General features: G+C 38.5%; 1 protein-coding gene across 8 annotated transcripts; it reads right to left on the reverse strand.

Moving 5' to 3' along the window:
• Positions 1 to 174: 174 nt before the first annotated feature.
• On the reverse strand, positions 175 to 22027 carry ift88 (intraflagellar transport 88 homolog). Of its 8 annotated transcripts, XM_018696392.2 has the most exons (28): positions 21802 to 22027; positions 21530 to 21592; positions 21362 to 21421; positions 20391 to 20444; positions 20131 to 20194; positions 19860 to 19929; positions 19514 to 19604; positions 18845 to 18949; positions 18206 to 18289; positions 17902 to 18004; positions 17065 to 17411; positions 15673 to 15743; positions 15371 to 15457; positions 14645 to 14744; positions 12820 to 12906; positions 12378 to 12564; positions 11814 to 11922; positions 11470 to 11620; positions 11130 to 11245; positions 10555 to 10607; positions 10287 to 10352; positions 10087 to 10193; positions 7076 to 7148; positions 6386 to 6433; positions 5229 to 5252; positions 4993 to 5043; positions 2100 to 2207; positions 175 to 1683 (listed from the first exon to the last, which is right to left on the reverse strand). In XM_018696392.2, exons 1-28 carry the CDS (start codon positions 21919 to 21921, stop codon positions 1562 to 1564), a joined length of 2721 nt encoding a protein of 906 aa, XP_018551908.1. In that variant the 5' UTR covers positions 21922 to 22027; the 3' UTR covers positions 175 to 1561. The 8 variants fall into 8 exon arrangements, with proteins under 8 accessions (XP_018551908.1, XP_050924887.1, XP_050924908.1 ...); XM_051068930.1 differs by lacking the exon at positions 6386 to 6433; XM_051068951.1 differs by lacking the exon at positions 4993 to 5043.
• Between the last annotated feature and the right edge of the window lie 90 nt (positions 22028 to 22117).

The following is a 22117-nucleotide window of genomic DNA, read 5'->3' on the forward strand; positions in this document are numbered from 1 at the left end:
AATTCACTACAGTTTGCTCTCCACCAAATCCTCGGTTTGGTCTGCTGCCTTGCAGAGGAAAAGGTCACATTAATAACTAAGACTGTCAATGTGCTGTCAGTAAGAGACAGCATGGTTTGTGTTTTATCTGAAGGTCATTGTGCTCTGAATGAAACATTTTCTCTTGAATAGATGAAAGATTTTCTTTTTTAATTATATAATGAACCACAAGGAAATGAACAAACAAGAAAAAATAAATATTATACAACAAAAAATAGTACAAAATACAAAAAGTAATGACCAACATGGCCTGCAATGGATGTATTACGTATGTTTGGTATGTTGTGTTGATGGATTTTCCAGAAGGTTCCCAGGCTCACACATGGAAACATACAGTGCAGTCAAAAAATATTAGGACAGTGATATGTTTTTCATTGTTTTGGCTCTGTGCTTCAACACTGAATTTATAATGAAAAGGGGACACTGGGGTACAAATGCAGACTTTCAGCCTTTTTGGCAAGTCTTGCCATTTGTTTTGGGTGAACTGCACAGGCCTTGTAACCCATTTACTCTTGGTTGGAACAGTGTGTCCATTAAGGTCTATTATTTCCACACACTTCATCCAAAATGAATGCAAGCACCCTCAAAGCAACGCTATGTAATATTTGCTCTGCAGCCACAAATGGTAATTAGCGCAGGACACTGGCACATTAAATTGTGCTGGACTCTTAATGGTTAAAGGTACTGGAGGCAGCATACCCCTAGAAACTAACCGGTCATATAAAGACAACAAAGCCTATCAATTGCTTGACCAGAGCGCTGACTGCATAGTCCAATTCACTGAGGTAAAACACCCATGACCCATGATTCCCAGCTTCAGGAGCAGGAAGTGCTGTCGCTGTAACAAACACACCAAACTCTGTTTATAATTGTTGACATTTTCAAAGTTTTCTCTCTGGATATCAGAGAACACTGTTTTTTAATGAATTCTAAGTGTTTTTAGCTGATCTTTTGGCGCAGGGCCTGATTCCAACAATTTAAGCCACTGACCATCACTCAGTTAGGCACTTTACCAAAGTTACATAGTGCAGTCAGATGATTTTCTTAAAGTTTAAATAACAGTAATTTTTTAATTGCAGATTACTGTGCTGTGAGTTAAACAAAGCTGTCCAAATATTTACAGACTGCACTGTAACCAAATTCTTGTAGAATGTTTCACCATTCATTCCTCTGCTAAATGGATATGTATAAATATTTACCATTGAAAAATTAGCAGTATGCCTATCTGTTTTTCATGTAAAGTGACTCAGATTTAGGGAAAAGTTGACCAATCTGACAGAGGTAAAGACATTCGACTCCTGGACAACTGCTGATGTAAACAGTGAAGGAATAACAGTCACTGAACCTTCATTGATTACCATGAAAAATAAAGTCTTTATCCTGTAACATTTACATTTTTAGCTGAAGAGCTGGGTTTAAAATAATTTGGTTTCATGGAGAAGCTTTGCGCTCTGGCCTTTCAGAGGTGACAAAGAGGTGACAAATCAGGCTCAGCAGCTGGTGAGGCAGAGGGTGGAAGAGCCTACTCTGGCAGCAGGTCGTCTCCCAGCTCTTCATCTGCGAAGTCGTCATCCTCCGTGCGCCGCTTGGCCCCCGTCTTTGGTCTCTCCATCTGAGGCCCCAGTGGGTCCATGTAGGATGCATCTACACACAAGAGGAACAGAAGATTTACTCATTATGAAATGTCCTGGGCCCTATTTTTCAATAAGTTTAGAGTGTTTCTACAAACTCTCTTAAATCTCTACACGTGTTTTCCAAAGCAGTGTTTAAGAGTGGCAGTGGAAGAAGTTTTCAAATTAAAAATTAAAAAACACCTAACCATAAAAATGCTCAGTTACAAGTAAAAGTTCTGATTTTAAATTTTTAAGTGTAAGTACAGAAGTTGCAACAAAATATACTTAAAGTATCAAAAGAATGACTGCTGCAGAATGACTGCTGTCAGCATTATTATTGCATTTATACCACATTAATATGTAAGTGGTTCTTAGATGTTGAAGTTAGTTTTTAGTTAGTTGATTACAGAGGTGAAGAGAGACACAGAGAAAATAGGTTTTCCTCACCTAGTTCTTTTGGGCTGCTGGCCTCGTAGGGCTCACTGGAGGCAGGAAGTGACCTCATCTTGGCGCTCAGCCGCTCCCCCTTAGTGCTGTTGCTGCTGTGGCTGCTGTCTGCAGAAAACACACACACACACATACTTGAATTTAGAAAACCAGTCATAATATGAATCAGCTGCTCTGACACAGTTAAAAGTTATAAATGCACCTCAAAGCTCGACCAATTTATATACAGGTATTTCAAACTTTCAAAATTCCAAAACTCCAGCTTCTAAACCTTATTAACTAATTTTAACACACTGTACTATACTCCAAAAACTATGCCATGCAATCATTCCGCAGGAGACTATTCCTCCTCAAAGTTATATCACAATCTATCCAGTAATAGCTGACCCCGTGACCCTGTGTTATCTGTCATACACTTACGCACATTTCCAAAGCTTTTGTGGTTCTGGCTATGTTTAGATTGCTTTTATTATATGACAAAGTTAAATGTGGTATGAGAACCGTCCATGACTCAACAATTTCAAACCCAACTGGATAAAGTCAAAGCAGCATAGAGATCAAACTGAAAGTAAGCTTGTTTTTCCTCACTTTCTGAAGAGTCAACATGATAAAGATGTGAGACTTTCATTTCACAGAGTCAGTTACAAAATGTGTGTGTGTGTGTGTGTGTGTGTGTGTGAGTGTGTGGGGTGCGGGTGGGGGTGGTGATGATGCATTGAAGTGAAGTGATTTTAAACCTTTTAATATGTAAAAGTTGACACTGGTACATTGTTACAAACTGTTTGAAGCCTCTCCCTATTTACTACATAGTGCACTATATTTACTGTCTGACGTTTTATTTGAGTGTTATTTGAATCCCGAGAGTGCAAATTAATCCACATACTGTGCCCTCAAAAATTTGTGTACATGGCATGTATGCTACCTTCTACTAACAATGCACAATGCAATGTGCTGCCTTTTACCGATGCAAAATGATGATGATAAGTAAGTGTCCAAAATTAAACTACTGCATGCCAATTATATAGGGACCAATGAATAAGAGAACAAGGGGATGATTTTGGACACAGCCATAGCCTCCACTCATGGACAAAATATTGATTAAATGCTTATCAAATACCTTCCATTAACCAAAATGCAACTTGTTCAATCCCTGCAACAGTCTTGCATCCTTCTACAGTGCCCTTTAACAAGACACGGAGTAACAGCAGTGCTCTTCACAAGATATAATGAGTATGCTGGAGAATGTGTTTATGTTTAAGGCTCAGATGACAGACTGACAAAGTGCTCTAGAGAGCTGAAGGACAGACATGATTACAGACAGCAGCGGCACATCTGGCTGCCAGGTAGCCTTGGAAACTGACGAAAGCAGTGGCACAAATCTGAAAAACAGGAAGGAGAGGGAGGCCCGAAGTCCCACCTTCCCTCACAGTCTGAAAACATCTCACACAAGGCCTCACAAACTGCTGGCAAGCTCAAACCTACTGGAAAACTGACTTTTTTCCTTTCTCTTTTCTCAGTGGTATTTCTCTTTTATAACACACAACTGGGAGACATGGAAAAGAAGGATGACACGACAGGTTGAAAACCAGTCCTAAAATTAATTGTTTGCAACAGTTTCCACAATTAAATTGCAATGAATAAGTTTTATATGCCTCCACAGCAAGAACGGCCAAAATATTTCTGAGAGAGGCTGATAGGGATGTTGATCAGTATCGATGAGTCAACGTTCTGGCTTTTGCAATTCACTTTCCTGCTTAAAATTATTTGGAAAAACCTTTGTAAGATTACATGAACATAAAAAAGGATTAGAAGAAGCCTTCAAAAACCCAACCCTAAACTTAATGAGTTCATTTATTTGTAGTGTGAATAAGATCACAAAAATACTAAAGGGAAAACAGGATCGTGCATGTTGACACTACTTTCTCTTTGCCCTGCGACAGTGGTTTGACCAGATTCACACCAAAGAATGACGCAGGTTCGGATGGGTGAGAAAATTAATCTTAGGGCTCGCAAGGGCGTGCGCGCACACACTCACACACATACACACACACAATATACAGTGCTGCAAATATGCAGACTTTACAGAAAAGAGGGAAAACTCTCAGGTGCACTAGAGGTTTCTCTTTCTCTCTGAAAGAGGTTTGGGCGATCCCTCCCTCCTCCTCTGTGGGAGCACCCACTGCAAATACTCACCGCAGTCCGACATCACAGCTGCCTGTCAGAAGATTTTTGGACCAGGTTCATGTGTTTTGACCTGTAACACTATAGTTAGGTTTCTTATCTTGTGTGTTTCCCTTGGGAAAACTGTTCTGAGTCTGTTTTCAATTCAAATGGTTTCAAGTAGTAAAAGGTTTTGCTTTAATTTCTTTCATAGTACAACTGAGCAAATAAAGTACTCCTATATATTATAATACTGGAATAAAGCAAGGGAAGTGTTTTTTTCTAATATTTGCAATAATTATTGCAATATAGTCACAACATTATGTAATATCCATTAAAGCTTAAGTTTTCAATGTCAATTCTTATGGAAAGTAACACGTCAAAGATTCTAGTGTTTCTGCAGTGACACAAAGTAGTCACAATTAAAACTGTATGTATGGCAGGACCAAAAAAAATATGAAGAATCATCATCATAACATAACATCTTATTTTCAAAGACCTCGTAAAGATAAATACAAATTCTGTTTTATTCTTGAGAAGTTGGTTGTTCAAATGTTTGACACTCTCTGAAAGGGCAACACTGAGAAATGACTGAAATGAAACTAGTGAGTTCTACTTTTCAACTGTAAGGCTCTTCATCTAATTCTCTTGTGAAGTGGCTATAAGCGTAAATCTTCTAACTCAGTGGGTTTCACTTCATCATTCATCATTTTTGAGTAACAATCTTACATACCTTTCCCTGAGTCCAACAGTGGACTGAGTTGTTTAGACTCAGATTGAGATACTGGGCAGCAAAGAGCAAGCAGAGTGAGAATACAGATGAAGATTGGAAGAGCCAGAGAAACAGACAACAATAAAGATTAAAGAGTTGGAATGAAAATCATTGTACACAGACAGAGAAGAAGAGGTAATAAGTCTGCCGTATGCAATGAGAGATCTATTTGGATCTTACAACCTTCCCTCTCTCACCTGCTTTGACATCCTCTGATATGCCTTAGGAAAGTAAAAAAGAGAGTTTGGGGTTTAGTTAAACAACTTAAAACTGTCATAACCAATATTCAGGGATATGAAAGACTGAACACATATGGCAATGCTGAAAAACCTCCAGTAACTGTTTGTCTTAACAGATTCAGTCACAGTTTTGGCACTACAAAACTATTAGGACAATAAAAACACACAAGTTTGAGGTTTTCTGATCTATATATATATATATATATATTTATATATATATATATATATATATATAGAGAGAGAGAGAGAGAGAGAGAGAGAGAGAGAGAGAGACGTTTAGCTGCACAGCAGAGCAAAGCTGGGCCTTGTTACACTTTTTGGCAGCTGTCTACCTTGTCTGGATTTTGTTTGAAATTTGTTGATGAGCCAGCTTTCCAGTGTTGGAGCCAGTCTAGAGTATGTGTCTGTATTTGTTGTGGATGTGTAGTGAAGGAGTGCTAAAATTGTGCAAGTTTGTCTTCTCAGGTGTCTGCTGTGACCTGAAGCTGTCAGTGTCGTCAGAGCTCCTAAAAAGTCTTGGCTACACTGTCACTCCACTTTCACCATTATGCATCTCAACTTACTGTTTTAACTTATTAGAAAAGAAAGCTAAAGGATCTGGCTTTTATAATTTGAGGAGAAGAGAAAGAGTTTGGCCAGGGAGATTTAGAAAGAAATATGCCTCATCTGTGTTGCTCATATAAATCATGGGTCTACCTGCATCCTGAAGCTAACATGCACTAGCAGTAGTAATATTGGTCTGTATCACATTTCCAGGGGCCTAAAAGTCCTACTCAAACATCCTTTTCCATGTGGAGACACAATGAAATTATCTCCCAGTTGTTTTATGGCACTTTAACCAAAATGACTGTTCTGAAACAGCATCTGTAAAGCCTTGTGTTACTACATAAAATACAAAGACAAGATGTAGGAAATCAATCAACCGAGGTGGACTGTAAATCTGACCTGTAACTGTGTCTGACCCCTTTGGGATTAGAGGTGGGATTTGGATGTATAGCTGTGCCTTCCCAACAGCTTCTTTTATGGACTTAAAAATGATAAAGGATTTTTGTAAGAGAACACAACTATAGCCTTTTTACTCTACTCAGGACTCAATGTGATGTATAGAGGTATACCCATAGTGCTGGCCTTCTTAGGAGAGGTGAGGACAGGTGTGGAGATGCCTAATGACCAGCAGCATGTATGAAACAACAGATAGAAGAGAAAGTGGTGACATACATCAACAAAAAGCACTTATAATGAGGATGAGCTAAACAGCATTGATTACAAAGCCTAATTAAAACCACCCTTACATTAAATAAATTACCTTAATCTTATTGACTGGGCGTGTTTGTCAAGAAATAGACAAACCAAAAATAAAACATTGGTTTAACACAAGCAGCTACACAAAAGCTCTGCTTAATTTATGATTTCAGATTTCTTATCTGATCAAAGATTAAAAGGATACGATCATTTATTACCAACATCTGATTCTGGCAGAACTTTGTGCTACAGACACATTTAAATTTGTTCTAAAGTACCAAGGTTTGGAACACAGCCCTACCTATACTCACAATACAGTATATGCACTCATGCTGATGTTACAGACTCTGGATATACAATAAGGTGTTACAAAAAGGTAAATGTTATATTAGAGGGTTTCTACACACCTCTCCCAGATGTTAATTTAATTTCATGATTTTGTTTTGTTTTGTTTGATATTACAGGTCTTAAAAACATACTAAGTGTGGAAATAGCTGTTTTAGACAATGTGCTCCACACCTTAGCACAGCAGAAAATCTTACATGTTACCATAACTGACTCACCAGCACTCCCAGCGCTGCCCTCTCTGCCTTCTCTCCGACCTCTACCACTGCCCTCTCGCCCCGACTTCACCCTCTGCAGGTGGAGAGAAAGAGAGAGAGGAGGGGTAAATTAACAATACAAGGAAAAAATCATTCTAAAGGGTATTTGACTTCAGATTTTTAAAAATTATGTCTTTAACATATGCGGTTTTTCAATCAGTTTAGGTTTTACCAAATGAAAGACATTTCATGCAAGTCTGTTGGATTCTGGTGACATGTTTTTCCAGTGCTGAGCCTGTGCTGCTATTTGTTTCTCTCTCTATTCATCTCTCCTTCTGTGTCTCATAAAGTCATAAGTCAGTTTTACTGCCATGAAAACTATTTTTGAAACCAATAAAATCTAACAAAAAGTTAACCATAAACATTTAAATAAAAATAGTTTGACATTAACATATGAAAAGTGAGTGTGAATATCACACATAATCAAGTCTATTTCCAATTTGTGATGAATAAATTACAGAGGGAGACTAAATTAAAAAGTAATAAAAACAAGGATAGGGGAATTACCATGAAAAAATAATACACTTAACATAAACACAGCATCAGAGAGAATGGTGTTTTAACCTTCTTCCTATATTACTTTTTGGTTCTAATCATTCTCTCATTCATCACTTCATAAACTGCAGATATATTAGTAGGATCAGTTGTTTTTCACTGTCATTCAGTTTGGAGAATTTGGGGATTAATGCGTCAACCCTCTGGCTCTGTCTGTCTCTCTGTAGAAATGTTTCTCTGGTCCTGCAGTGTCTTGGGACTGATTTAAGAGCAGCTGGTTGCGATTTGACAAAGTCATCCATCTCATCAGTTCCTGGCTCTGATGAATATCTCCACAGGACCAAGGCACACGGCACTGTTGCTCTGAGTCTTCTTGAAAACTTGACTGAACCCAGACCACCGCCTGTTCTGTGTGATCACAGGCCTGTCATCTATTTTGAGTGTGAACCTTAAAGTCTGGGAGCCACCACAGATAGTTACAGCATATTATGATAGCATGTAAATCCTTGAGATGGCCAAAAACATATTTTGTAAGGTCACAGTGACCTTGACCTGTGACCTTTAACTGAATCAGTCATCCTTAAGTACTAATAGACATCTGTGCCATCCATCTATCCATCCAACCATTATCTATACTGCTTATCTGTTAAGGGTCGCAGAGGGACTGGAGCCTATCCCAGCAGTCATTGGGATAGAGGCGGGGTACACCCTGTATGGATCGCCAGTCCATCGCAGGGCCAACACATATAGACAAACAACCATTCACACTCACATTCACACCTACGGGCAATTTAGAGTCACCAATTAACCTAACCCGCATGTCTTTGGACTGTGGGAGGAAGCCGGAGTACCCATGCAGGCACAGGGAGAACATGCAAACTCCACACAGAAAAGCCCCAGGCTCGAACCAGGACTCAAACCTTCTTGCTGTGAGGCGACAGTGCTAATCACTGCACCACCGTGCTGCCCACAGCTGTGGCAGATGTAATGAAATTCCCTCCAGGCGTTCCTAAGATTTCATGTTCACAGGCAGCTGTGTGTTCATGGCTGTGGCTCAGGAGGTAGAATGGTGGTGGTTCGATCCTCAGCTCCCCCAGTCCAAGTGCCGAAGTATCCTTGGGCAAGATACTGATTGTCCAAGATGCTGGTTGCCCCAGATTGCCCCCAATGTAGCATCGTAGAGTGAATGTGTGTGTATGTATCTGTACGTATGTGCTATATGAACGTGTGTGTGAATGGGTGAATGTGACCTGTAGCGTAGCGTGAAGCTTTGATATGGTTGATACAACTAGAAAAGTGCTGTGTAAGTGCAGTCCATTTACAAGAATGGCACAGAGGTCACCTTGACCTTTGACTGATGAAATTCTTAACAGTTTTTTCTTGTTAACATTTGTGCCAAATCTGAAGAAATTCCCTCAAGGTGTTTTTGAGATATCATGGTCAAAAGAATGGGATGGACGAACAACCTAAAACATAATGCTCCTGGCCAAGGCTGTCGCCGGAGCTGAGGCATAAAAAGACGATCTCTGGTTCTGTTGCAACTGTTAATTATGAGTCTGACAGTGTTACAGAAGAGAACTAAAGAGGATGTTAGTTTGGAGCATATTCAAGCCAATCTTATAGGATAAGATTCAGTGTATACAGATCAACATCACAAATGTCTAAACAACTCAGATGTAAGCAAACAGTTCTTGCCAGTCTAGGAACATATGCATATGTCTACTGTTATTCTAAGTTTAGACAGGAAAATGCATGCTTCATTACCACCATTTGAAAAGCAATAACCATCCTGACTGGCTATAATAAAACCAGGAATTACCATCCAGATGCTTCAGGTGATACCGAACAATCCAAACAACTCCATGTAGCATCAGACCTGTGAATAATTCTCTGCACACAACAACTGCTTTAAATGACTCAGCATTAGTAGCAGCCAGGTGTTAAACAGCTGTAAAGCATCTGCTCTCCTCTCAACATGGTTTGATTCATGGAAAATCAACACAAGAGAAAAACAGCTGTTTTCATGCATTTCTGGAGCCATAGTGACCACTGTCCAACTTCATGGCAGCAGGACTCATGTATTTTTTTCAATCAGCACATTCTTGTCCAGGAAAAGACGACCGGATGCCAAGAAGTTGGTGAGGAAAAGGTTATTAATGAAGGCTCACGAAGGGTCTGTAATATATGACTGCAGAACATGCAGGTCATTTATGAAGCTACATAATGCTAATATTCAGATATGTATTAACTGATTTCGCATTATATCATGAAACTAGGCAGCTTATATAAGGTTAGTGTATTTAAGTAAATCCACTAGAGGTGTTTTAAGTTACACATTAAACACTTTTTTTTGATGTCTCTGGATCCTTAAATGGTAATCCAGATTAGGTCTCAATGTTGAGAGCAATACCAAGAGATCTACTGCCAATTAAGCACTGTGGGCAGCTCTGTGACATCCTCTTCATTGGAGGATATACCTGTTCTCTGATCTCCTTCATCTTCTCCACCTTCTTCAGCTTGGTGGCGTATTCCTGGACTTCCTTCAATCCCATGTCTGTGCATAGCCTCACCAAGAAACGCAGACCTGAACACAAACAAACATAGTGTTTCTATTTTCTTCACACAGATCAGTGGGCTATGTTCTGTGGAAAACTGTGTAACAAACAAGATGAATTACATTCCACATTTTCTGGAAACTTGTGGTGGATGTCTTTATATGTTTCCAGAGCTTTTTGGTAGTTTCCTGTAGAGAAAAAAAGAAAAGGATCTATGTTCACAACTTTAGGTGAATGCATTGCAATCAGTGAAGACAAAACTTAATTTCACTGGATCATAATCTCTGGGAGTCTACTTTTATATGATCTGGTTTTCAGTATCAAAACTGACACAGAACAGGCAGTTCCATATAATTTTTGCAGTGCCTTGAAAAACAGAATTATTCTCACCACTTCTTCTGTAGCAGCTTGCCACCATTAGCTGCCACTTCACCTGGGTTGGTCTGAGAAACACAGCAGGAAGACATCCACTCAGTATGAACACAAAACCCCACAGTAAACATGTTTAGAATTTTAAAAATGAATTCTGAATTCAGCTGGAAGGTAATCAAAATCAAATCATTTGAACTCTTTGTTCAAGTAAAACTACTTCCAGATGAGAACAGGCTTTATGGTTGATAAAAGAATACTAACACAACAATCAAAACAAGATGAAATAAACAACATCATTATTTAATTTAAAAAAGTGTAGAAATAACATCATTTCCCAAATATTTCTCAAGATGATGGAGCAACTCTGGGGGCTTGACTTTGCCAAAAAATACTCTCAGATTTTTTTGGCATTATGTTGAATATGATCTGCCCCCAGAGGGGCTTGACTTTTCCAAAAAATACTCTCAGATTTTTTTGGCATTATGCTGAATATGATCTGCCAGATGCTGAAATTATCATCAGTTTTTCACAGATCTGTTTGGTTTGTTACTTATCATGCATTTATCTTCTAAAGTACAATACTAATTACTTACTGTATCAGTGTGGCTCTTTCAAAGTACTGAATGGCCTTTTCACAGAACTGAGTCTCAATGTAGTATGCCCCGAGCCACTCAATCACATCGATGTTAGAGGGGAAGTACCTGAAGGACTTGACAGCAACACAACACAACAACATTAGCACTTACATTGGCCTTTTCCACTACAGGAACCCACCAATCTGAAACTAATCCTGTACCCGCTGTGCTGTGCTGTGCTTATAGGAAGCTCCAGGTTACAGGTCACTAAATTCCTGTAGCTGAAGAGGCTTGATAGGTAATGAGTGCTAAAATGTTAAATTAATCAATTACTGCATAGAGAGAAGAATTCTCGTACCTCATAGTAGTACTGGAAAGCCTGGGACTTGTCCCCCTCACCATCATGCAGCTCTCCAAGTTTGGCCAGTGCCTGGGGGTCAGTGGGAGTTACACTGATGACCTGCATCAACCACTCAATTGCTTGTTGGGGATCCTCCAGAAGCTCATAGCTGATACCAGTGTGTCAAGGATCAACAGATCCTCTCATTTGGACAGTTCAAGATGCAGATTTGAATCCCTAAATAAACATCTTCTCAGCAACAACCACTGAGGTACAATTATTTGAAACAGTTAAATCTCATGACACACAGACAAGCACATTCACAAACGCATAAAAAACGACATCTCTTATTAGTAGGATACAGATGGGCCAGCTGGTACATGACTTGGGCACTGTTCCTTAGAATGGCATGGAGCTTCAGGAAGCAGTCCAGAGCCTCCTCTAGACGATTAAGTTTCTTATAGGTTAAACCTGGCACAAGTGGAAGGGGGCAAAAACTGTTAATCAACTTTTAGTCTATGGCAACTGCTTTCAAGCAGCTTTAACTGATATTTTAACAATAACAATGTATAAAAAGACAGTCTGCAAACAAGGTGTCAGTTTTGAAAGGGGTCTTTTGTAGTGATGCTGTCTAGTCAACAACTTTACTGTTTTAGTCTACTCACAGTTCTCACAGTTTTTGGTTACAACATGTAAATAGCTCTAAAAAATAGCTAAAAAGCCGTAAAACCCTCTGTGCAAAAAGTTGCTCCTCTGTTTTTCCTTACGTATCACACTTATACACTAATACACAGTCATCAAATGTGCGCTGTTTTCACAACCCTATTTCTTTCATATTCTTTTCCACTGATCTAAATGCAGAAGTCACACCAGCCAGTTGGGCAGTCTTTGCGATTGTACTGCTAAATCATTATTGCAGGTGTTACCCAGGTTGTAGAGGGCCTCAGTGCAGGAAGAATCATTCCTCAGTGCTTCTTTGTAGAACTCTGCAGCCTTTTCATAGTCCTGTTTGATGAACACAGTATTGCCCTTGTTGATAAGTGCTGCTGGATTGTAGCGATCAGCAGTCATGGCGAGATCAGCGTATCGGTCAGCCTGGTCATAGTCCTTCTCCTGTTACAGGGTAAAGATCAGAGGAAGTATCTACTGGAAGCAGGTTGATACAGAGGATAGAGACAATGATTCAGTTATCTTTAAAACTGAACTGGATGGTCTAATTTTAAGTGACCTTGACAACAAACACATTCTGTACTGAAGTGTCCTTGTTCAAGTGTCCTTGAACAATCTCAAAGCAACAGTATTTCATTTCCTGAAAGAAAACCAAGCCTGTATTTTTTTCTTTATGCTTGCGATGTTTAAAAATCTTACCAGGAAGTAGAGGAAAGAAAGGTTGGTGGCTGCAGCACTCTTCACTCTGCTGTCCTTCTTTTCAAATGTTTTCAGCGTCTCAACTGCCTGATGAAATATTAAAAGTCATCAGGACAACATTTTACACTGGTTTTCCTCTCGTTTATTACTACAATACTGTACGGACTATGGTGAAAGCCAATCTCCCCAGTATGTAACACACATACAAACATAAAAACCAATGTTCTTGTACATTTTGAATTTAAAAACTGCAAACATTTTCTGGATGCTTATTTATTCTAAGTTTTATTGGTTAAATAAATATTTTTCCAATAAGAAAATATCAGAATATGTCAAATATGTAATTATTTGTACTGGAAAACTAACCAAATCAGTGTATGAATCACAATAAACACAAAGTAACTCCAATTATTAACTCTAAAATTATTTTGATAATTCAAATAATGTGCACCTGAGGGTTACTTCCAGCATTGTGCATGCTGGAAGTAACCCATGTAAGTTCATGACTTTCTCAAAAAGTTAAAAAAAAAAAAATCAGAATTTTTGACTTGCATAGTAATGACCTTTTCCCCCAGAAATCACCTTCACATATAACTGGTTGTTAGGCCAAAGTAAGTGCATTATTTACTGGGGATATATTTGTTTATGTATTTGTTATCATTTTGACAACCACCAGCTATGCTACAGCTGCACTGATGCTGCAGCTTACACTACCACCACCACTGTCAGCAGACAGTCTAAAAGCACCACACATGCATTAGGTGTACACCCTATGAGTACAAGACAGTTGGCTGCTGCAGTTATAATACTGTAACTGGGGACATATTCGAGCTGCACAGTGGCATCAGTTCTCTAATCTTAGCCAAAGCGCAGCTCCACTGGCACAGCTGCAGTTCCTTGAGAGCTCACTGGTATATTATCAGTTACAATTTCCTTTCTGCCCCCAGATTTTCCAAACTGGTCTGCAGGTTTTAAACTAATAACTGCTTCTCCAGTTCCTCTTGTCAGTGCTGTTATTTGGAAAAGGCATGCTTAAGTTGTAACATGGTATGGAAAAAACAAAACAACACAATCTAAATGCAAGCATGGAAACAGAAGTCACACATACCTCAGCCTTAGGCATGCAGATGGGAAGGAAACAAAACAAAAGCAAGAGAGAATGGAGGGCAATGAGAGGGGGAAAATTTGAGTCTGACGCTGCTCTGCTGAAACAGTCTTAGTAGGAGAAAACTGACATACATAAACAGCGTTGACCAATAACTGTATGCAACAATGTTGTTTAAAAAAAAAAAAAAAAACTTAAGGAAAAATAATATAAAAGCCAACAAAGACCATATGTTCACAGGGAAATACCACTCACTTAATGAATTTATAAATGTAACTACTACTCTGACAGAAATTGTATTTTTTCAGGTTCAAAATTCATAAAACAATCACGATAGTAAGTATAAAAACAAATATGCTCTGTGTGCAAAGACAGCCCTTAATGTGACTGGATTATATTTAATAATCACATCTGAGATTACTGAGATTTTAGTTTTAAGCATTCACATGAGATGTCTGGTTTGCACTTCTGGCTTCATACTGGGAAAAATGTGCATGAAATACCAAATCAGTTACACTGTGGGAAATATAAGCAAGATTTGGCTCCGAGTTAGCCAACTATAATAGCCAACTGGGCAGGCTACAAAGCATTATTATTAAGTTTGTAGTTTACCTTCCTCTGCTCCTGTTGTGGCCCCTAACTGCCACAGACCAAGGAAGTGAGATCCCAAAACTGAGTGGTATTTCCTTTTATGCTTTTGAGACACACACACTCAATCACCTGGTTGAAGTCCTTCTGTCTGAGATAAGTGATGGCTTTGTTGATCTCTAGATCATTGGCAAGTTCAACATACTGAGAACTCTTAACCATGTCCACACACCTGAAAAAAGAACCATACATGCACAGTATAATATTTTATGTATGATATCACATAATTTGATTCTTGCTGCTTTGCTGATTGTGGCTGATTATGTTCATTTGATCTATTTGATATATTGACAGGTGAGCAACCAGCTTTTGATGGTTTTACTCAATTCCTACAAAGGGGAAAAGGAAACTTGCGCTGCTAGTTTAAAAAATACACATTTACCACAACAGCAACCAATCAAAAATAGCTAAACAAACAAACAATTCTTGTTTCTGATTCAGTCACAGTAGCAGTCTGACAGGAGCAAATCTGCTGTTTTCACACTTTGCTCTGAGATTTGAAGCTTCATCTGCAAAACTGCAAGCTGCTATCGCTTTTAGTGACTCAAAATTCTGCAAAAGAGATCTGTAAGCTATGTACACTTATCATTATTGTTCTCATTTGTGAAAACTGGGTTGGAAATCCATGCCACTTTTAAATCTTTAAAGAATTTTGACTTAGCATCTGAAACAGCATTTCAGCAAAAAGCATTTTTGAGTCTTTCCAAGGAGTGTCATTGAGCTGAACTCCTCTTGTATATTGTATGCCCTCTGGTGTTAACAATGTAAGATGGAAATAAAAGCACTACAGTAACAAACCAGTCAAATCCAGTAGCAAAAGAAGTCTCAACAGCCGGAGCGATGAGCTTGGCTGCAGTCATGATGTACTTCTCAGCCAGGATTTTTCTATGTATACAACACAGGGGAGAGAACAGGACAAGAATATCAGGAAATGAACAGTACAAAGCCATATATCAACACAATGATTTGTATTAAAAATGTAATATGCTGGTGTTTTGACATAGAAGATGACATGTCAGTGGTTTGATGTGGCCATATATCTGTCCATATATGGCCAACCACATGATTCTTTTTTGTGTGTTGTTTTAGATTTTTCTTACAGATCTCTCTCCATTTGGTGAAGCTTGTCGTTCTTAATGGCCTCAGTGACCATATTTGAACTGGTGTCATCCTGAAAGAATCAACAGGATAAGGTTTAATTTAGGATGTTGAGCATCATTTTCACCAACACTTCATTGTCACTATTAGTATTTCATATATGGTCTGTTGTGACAACTACAAAAGAAAGGAATACTTTTTAAAATCAGATGAACTGACATTTGAAAATCACACTTTTGATAGAAAATCATCTAATCAGCAATTGTGAAAGGGGGGATGTTTAGATGAATAAAAATGCCAAACCCATGGAACATGAAATAAATGAAAATGTATAGACATATCTGATCAGAAAAAATGTTATGTATTTTTTTAAATTAATTATAAGTACAAGAAGCATTTTCATGCAAACATTATCTATTATCTATTGCCAATTGTTAGAACTAGGGATGTAACGGTATCGTCAATTTCATGATAACGCAGTAACAGAAGTGTCTTGATACTGCTGTGGACCTGGACGGTAACAAACAATAGGTTCCGGGCAAAACTGTAGTTTTATTACAGCCGCAGTGGAGAAAGGTGATGGGAAATGAGAAATAGAGAGACCACTGCTCCATGCGTGCCCATCAGCCTTCGCGCTCTGCTTGTTCCCTCTTCAAATCTATTCATCTTGTACAGTGAAGCTGGCAGATGCCAGTGTTGGAGGCAAGGGAGAACAGAGTTGGGGAGAGAGAGAAAGCCTTTGAAACTGTGGATCCTCCAGACCTAGATCTTAGATCTGACATGTGGACATGTGGACGCATTTCTGTTTCTCACGAAATGAGAGTGGGGAAAAGGTGACAGATAAAAAAAAAAAAAAAAACTATATGCAAACACTGCCAGACTGCGGTTACCTACATGTTGGGGAATATGACTGACTGTTTTTGCACTTTATTATTCAACTGTTCTTTGTACTATAAATTTAATTCCCTATTCATTGTTCAATAAACAGATTTTTTTCCAAGTCTTCATTTGCCTTTTTTTAAATATTGCAATAAATATAATATTATGGACTTGTTACAGAGGTATTATCATATTGTGAGATTCTGATATCGTTACATCCATAGTTAGAATGCTTCAACAATGACTAAATAGTGATCCTTAGGCAGTGCAGTTCAGAAATCTGACACTTTGCACCAGAGAGAAAGATGGGCAAAGAAAATTAACATTCACACACAGTACGTACACACACACACACACACACACACACACACACACACACACACACACACACACACACACACACACACACACAAACACACACACACACACACACACACACAAGGGTGGATGACCTATTGACTAAATGCTATAAGTCTGTGTTTATTTATAAGTGTACTTATATTACTGAAACCCACATTAGATGGGATGTACTTGTCTTCATCATCAATGCCCAAAGGAACTGAAATGAGCTTCTGAAAGGCCTTCTTCATCCTCTCCCTATCACCGATGGCATAGTAGCACAGGATGAGGTTGAAGCCTGTCTTGATGTTGGGGCTCTCGCTCATAATGTGTTCAAAAGACGTTATGGCATCTGAGTACTGGCCCATACGGACAAACACCACGCCAATATTCTGCATGATCTTGATCCTCATTTCCTTGTGAGCATTGGAGATCTGATCTAGTGCCATTCTGTAGAATTTGATGGCTTTGGGGTAGTTTTTCTGTTTGAAATAGATGTTGGCCATGTTGACTTTCAGTCTGCCTGGAGAAACAGCACAGATGGAGATTGAGGGAAAACTAGTACAACTGATACAACAAACAATACATACAGTCAAATTATTTGCCAAACATTTGGCACTATTTCAGCCATTGATGGTGGAGACACAAGAACACACTGACATAAAAACACTAACTATTGATTAAGACAGACAGCTTGTAGCAAGAATGCTGGAGACTCAGTTCCAGACATGTTTACACTTCTCATAAAAGGCTAAAATCTGGCTGTTTATATCTTTGTTCAGTATGCTAATATTAGATGCTTGTTGTGGTTATCAATCTTTTTTTGTTTTCCAATGTTTTTCTTATTCCTACCCATGTGCTATAGTTTACAAGACAATATATATACACACACACAATATCAAAACTATTTTAGTTGTTAAGGATATTGTTACCATGACTATTTGTACTTCAGTGTCTCACTGTTGGACCAGAATCACATCTGTAATGAGTGTGAAGCTGAGAATTCTGCTCACCTGCATTACTGAACATCTTGTTCTTCACAATGACCTGGTAACTGTTTAGGGCCTCTGGGTACATTTCATTGTTCTCATATTGGTTGGCAAGGTTAAGCAAAACCTAGTAATGACAGAAATATATCATATCAGTATTTCTAAGTTAAATTTAAAAAAAAATACAGGCAACAAAGTCAGGAACTCACTCATAGCCAACAGGACTCAGCTCACAGAGTTAGTTTCTGAGGATCAAACCCTGCCAGATGAAAAAAACTAACCAGTAGCTCACCTAGTTAAGCACATACCATTATGGTTGAATTCTTACCATGGCAGCCCTTTCCTGCATGGCATCCCCTGTCTCTCTTCCCTGCCTTTTCTGTCTCCCTACACTGTTCACTGTCAATAAAGGCTGAGACATACAATAACTGCAGTAAGTAATGTACTTTGCATTCCTGAATGCATTTGAGTGGCTAAAGTTTCTTGTTCATGTTGGTAATCACCAAAATTTTGACACAATTAAATATTTCAAGCATTATAATTGGGTTTAATAGCAGGAAACGTTTGCTCTACATAAACCAGCCACAGCAAAAAAAAAAAAAAAGTTTCAATGTCAGTCACCCAGAGTCAAATAGTAACAGCTTCTCTCTAAAACTCACTAAAAGACCAGCAAATAGTGTCGGTCGATACTGTACAAGACAGGTGGCATTTTACATGAGATGTGCTAGGAAAACTCTGTCTCTCTCTTACTTGTACTAAGCCACCACATTTTGGAAACAATAGGAAATCACTGGTTGAAAAAGAAGGCAACAACAACAATCACAAGCCGGGCTTAAAGAGCGGGTTTTCCAAAGATGGTACATAACCCTTAGACATGTAATTTCAAAGTATAAGAAGTAAATGCTCCATCAATTCATTTCCAGACACTGGAATAACTACTGCATATATATACAGCAGCCTTACTTACTGAGTAGGTGAGGTCTAAATTGATGTGGTCCGCATTGCCAGACTGTTCCCTCTGCCTCACCAGTGCTCTCTCCTTCCTCCCTGCCTCTTTGGCTTTTTCAAGAGCCTGTAGAAACACACCACAATCAGAGCTAACACACGACCACAAACCCACACGCACAAATAGTAGTAGTGATACCAACATTAATGTCCAAAATGAACAATACCACAAAAAAGTAAAATGTGTCCATGGCTGATAAATACTGTTTATCGGCTAACACTGACAAGTCACTAGAGATAGTGTTTGAATGTTTCTGTTATAATGGATTTCAGGTGCACTTCATGATGAATTACAAATGCAATCTGCTTTAATACTGTTCTAATTCAGTAAGTTATTGCATACATGAAAAGGCACTGGAAATTAACTTTAGGTATTTTGGCCATCCACCTTTGTTTAGGATTACTGACAGATGAGCCAAAGATGAGCCAAAAGCTTTAGTACAGTGCTGATTTTGAAAGAAGAGGCCTCTCATGATACACTTTAACCTGATACTTAATCCAGTGCGCTAGACTTTAGAACTGAAGCAATGAAAAGTTAATCACCATTCACTGCCTAACTTGGAGGCCCTTCTCTCCAAATCCAAGGTGCCACTTTTACTAAATACTTTGTTAAACAACTACAGAGTCTGACCAGTTGTAAAGATCCCATGCTGTGTGCCATGCAGCTCTCTTCTATCAGGTCATTAACTTTCTTCTCCAGGATCTTGATCTTTTCCTCAGGCCTGCAAGACCACAGACACAGAAATACAATCTGTGATAATGTTGTTTGAAAGCCTGAAGCTTTCTCCATCTGTGTCAAAAGGCATGGCTGTTTAGTCAGCCAGTTTAGTTTGTGACATGTACAGTATATCAGGGCAGACACATGCATAAATATGCTGGATTTATTCATAATAACAATTATACCTAATGAAGATTTTAACAGATTCTTTCCAGCACCCACTGAAAATGAGAAACCAGTTTAAAAAGTGACAACTCACGTGTCCTCATTCTTTGCTTCAAGTGGAGGTGCAGGGCCTTTGGACTGGCCAAGGGGGTCAAAGGTAGAGCCTACATAAATAAAAAAATAAAATTAGACAGTTACAGTTTGTCCTTATAGATCATTTAATAGATAATTCATACAAATGGAAGGAGTAAAAATCCTTAGGTTTTTGAACAATAGAGGAAATAAAGTAAGTCTTTCTAACTATAGAATCGCAAGCTAATGCCTGATCATACAGTAATCAAACACACATGTAAACTAAAACTCACCACGGGTCAGGGAGGAGGTGTAACCTGCTGCTCTAACAGCAGTCATTGGTCGGGTAGCTCCATCCTGTAACAAATTAAAACAAAACACAATACAATATATAGTGGTAGCTTAAAACCTATAACAAAACCTATGTTGGTCAAATTAAAATCACATTACACACATTACTCACTGAGTAAGTGAGATTAAGTACCATGAACTAATGCACAATAAAAACTATGCAGAACCTTAAATGCACACTTGAGCTGTCACACCCTCTCACCTGCACAGCTCCAGTCATGGGTCTGCCCACTGAAGAGGTCATAGGGATCCGAGACTTCATGAAACAACAAATATAAGATAAGTGAGAATGATTTTAGTTGTTTAGCATGTTTACCTGACAGTATCTTTTATCATGCAAATATGAGATAAAAACATGTTCAAAGATAAGGTTCGGGGCTACAACTAAAGATTATTTCCCTTATCAAAAAATCTGCCAATTGTTTTCTTGATTAATCAGTGAATTGTTTTGTTTATAAAATGTCTAAAAATAGTGAAAACCCCCATTATAATTTTAAACAGCTAATGGTGACATATTCAAATAACTTCTATTATTATTCTTCTATTCAATCAACAGTCCAGAATCAGATTTGTTTTTTTGTTTTTTTAAATCACACATGACAACAAAAGATATCAAATCCTCATTTTTGAGAAGTTGGACCCAGTGAATATTTGGCATTATTGCTAGAAACATTATCATTATTATTATTAATAATAATAATAATAATAATAACTATACAACACTATATTAAGGTGTTCCTAGTCTCTCTCCCACAACCCCACACACACCCCCCCTTTCTCTCTTCTCAACCCATCCAGTCGAGTCCAGTTCTGTCGCAGGTGTCCTTCTGTTAAAAGGGAGTTTTTCCTGTCCTCTCTTGCCAATTGCTTGGTCATGGTGGGAACTGTAAGGTTTCTCTCTATAATATTGTATGGTCTGACCTTATTCCATTAAGTGCCTTGAAATAACGATAATTATTCTGTGCAACAGAGGTGCTTTGTTGCTCACTAATTAATTATCTAATAATGTTTTAACAACAGAACTCATACTTTGAATAAAGTGATGAGAGCAACTGTTACTTTGAGGTGCTGATTCAAAAATGTTTTACTTTTTACAATATTACTAGAGCTGCACGTGTTTTCATTTTTCAAAATCAAGTCTAGTTCAAAACTGGAAAATTTCATTGTACTTACTCCAAAGGAAGAAACTAAAGGCCGAGCTCCAATGGCAGTGCCAGGGAATTTAGCAGTCATCTGACAAATTGAAGACATGACATTTTTAAATGAGTATTAACAAATGAGTCCCCCCCCTCCCACTCACTCACTCACTCACACACACACACAAATACACTCGGCACTCACCGGGGGTCTTCTTCCATGACTCGTCCTCACTGCTTGCTGGAAGCCAACATCATTCTCCAACTCCTTGAAATCAGTTAATAATAATATTTACTCCTTATTCTTCACACTCTTATTGTCCAGTGCAGGACTATACTTCGTCAACGCACACGCAAATTAATCACTTTCATCTGCTGTTTCTAGCTCGTGCTGTATTTAGCATTAATTACATTAAAGCTAGTTACTTGAGAGCAAACGCCTTTGAGCTAGGTAATGTAGCATAGTTGCTAACTCACCTCGGAGTCAAATGTTGGATTATAGTCGTTGTAACCCGAATAAAGATCATCCTCCTCCAGAGCTAGATGCACATTTTCCATTTCTCTTTTCCCGGAGAGGCGGTGTAACGAAACACTCATAAATATGAAAAAATAAACACTTATCTACACAAGATAACAGCAAAAGACAGTTTGTTGTCGTTTCAGGGATTCAATCCCACAATTAACAGCGGCATAGGGCGGGGCAATTTGCTTCCTGAGCTTCTGATTGGTTATTCACGCGTCAGTCATCATCTAACGTCAACATAATTGGCTGAAGCCGATTTCGTCCGTTGCC

The sequence above is a fragment of the Lates calcarifer genome, linkage group LG1 (assembly GCF_001640805.2).
Source record: "Lates calcarifer isolate ASB-BC8 linkage group LG1, TLL_Latcal_v3, whole genome shotgun sequence".
Classification (NCBI taxonomy): Eukaryota; Metazoa; Chordata; class Actinopteri; family Centropomidae; genus Lates; species Lates calcarifer.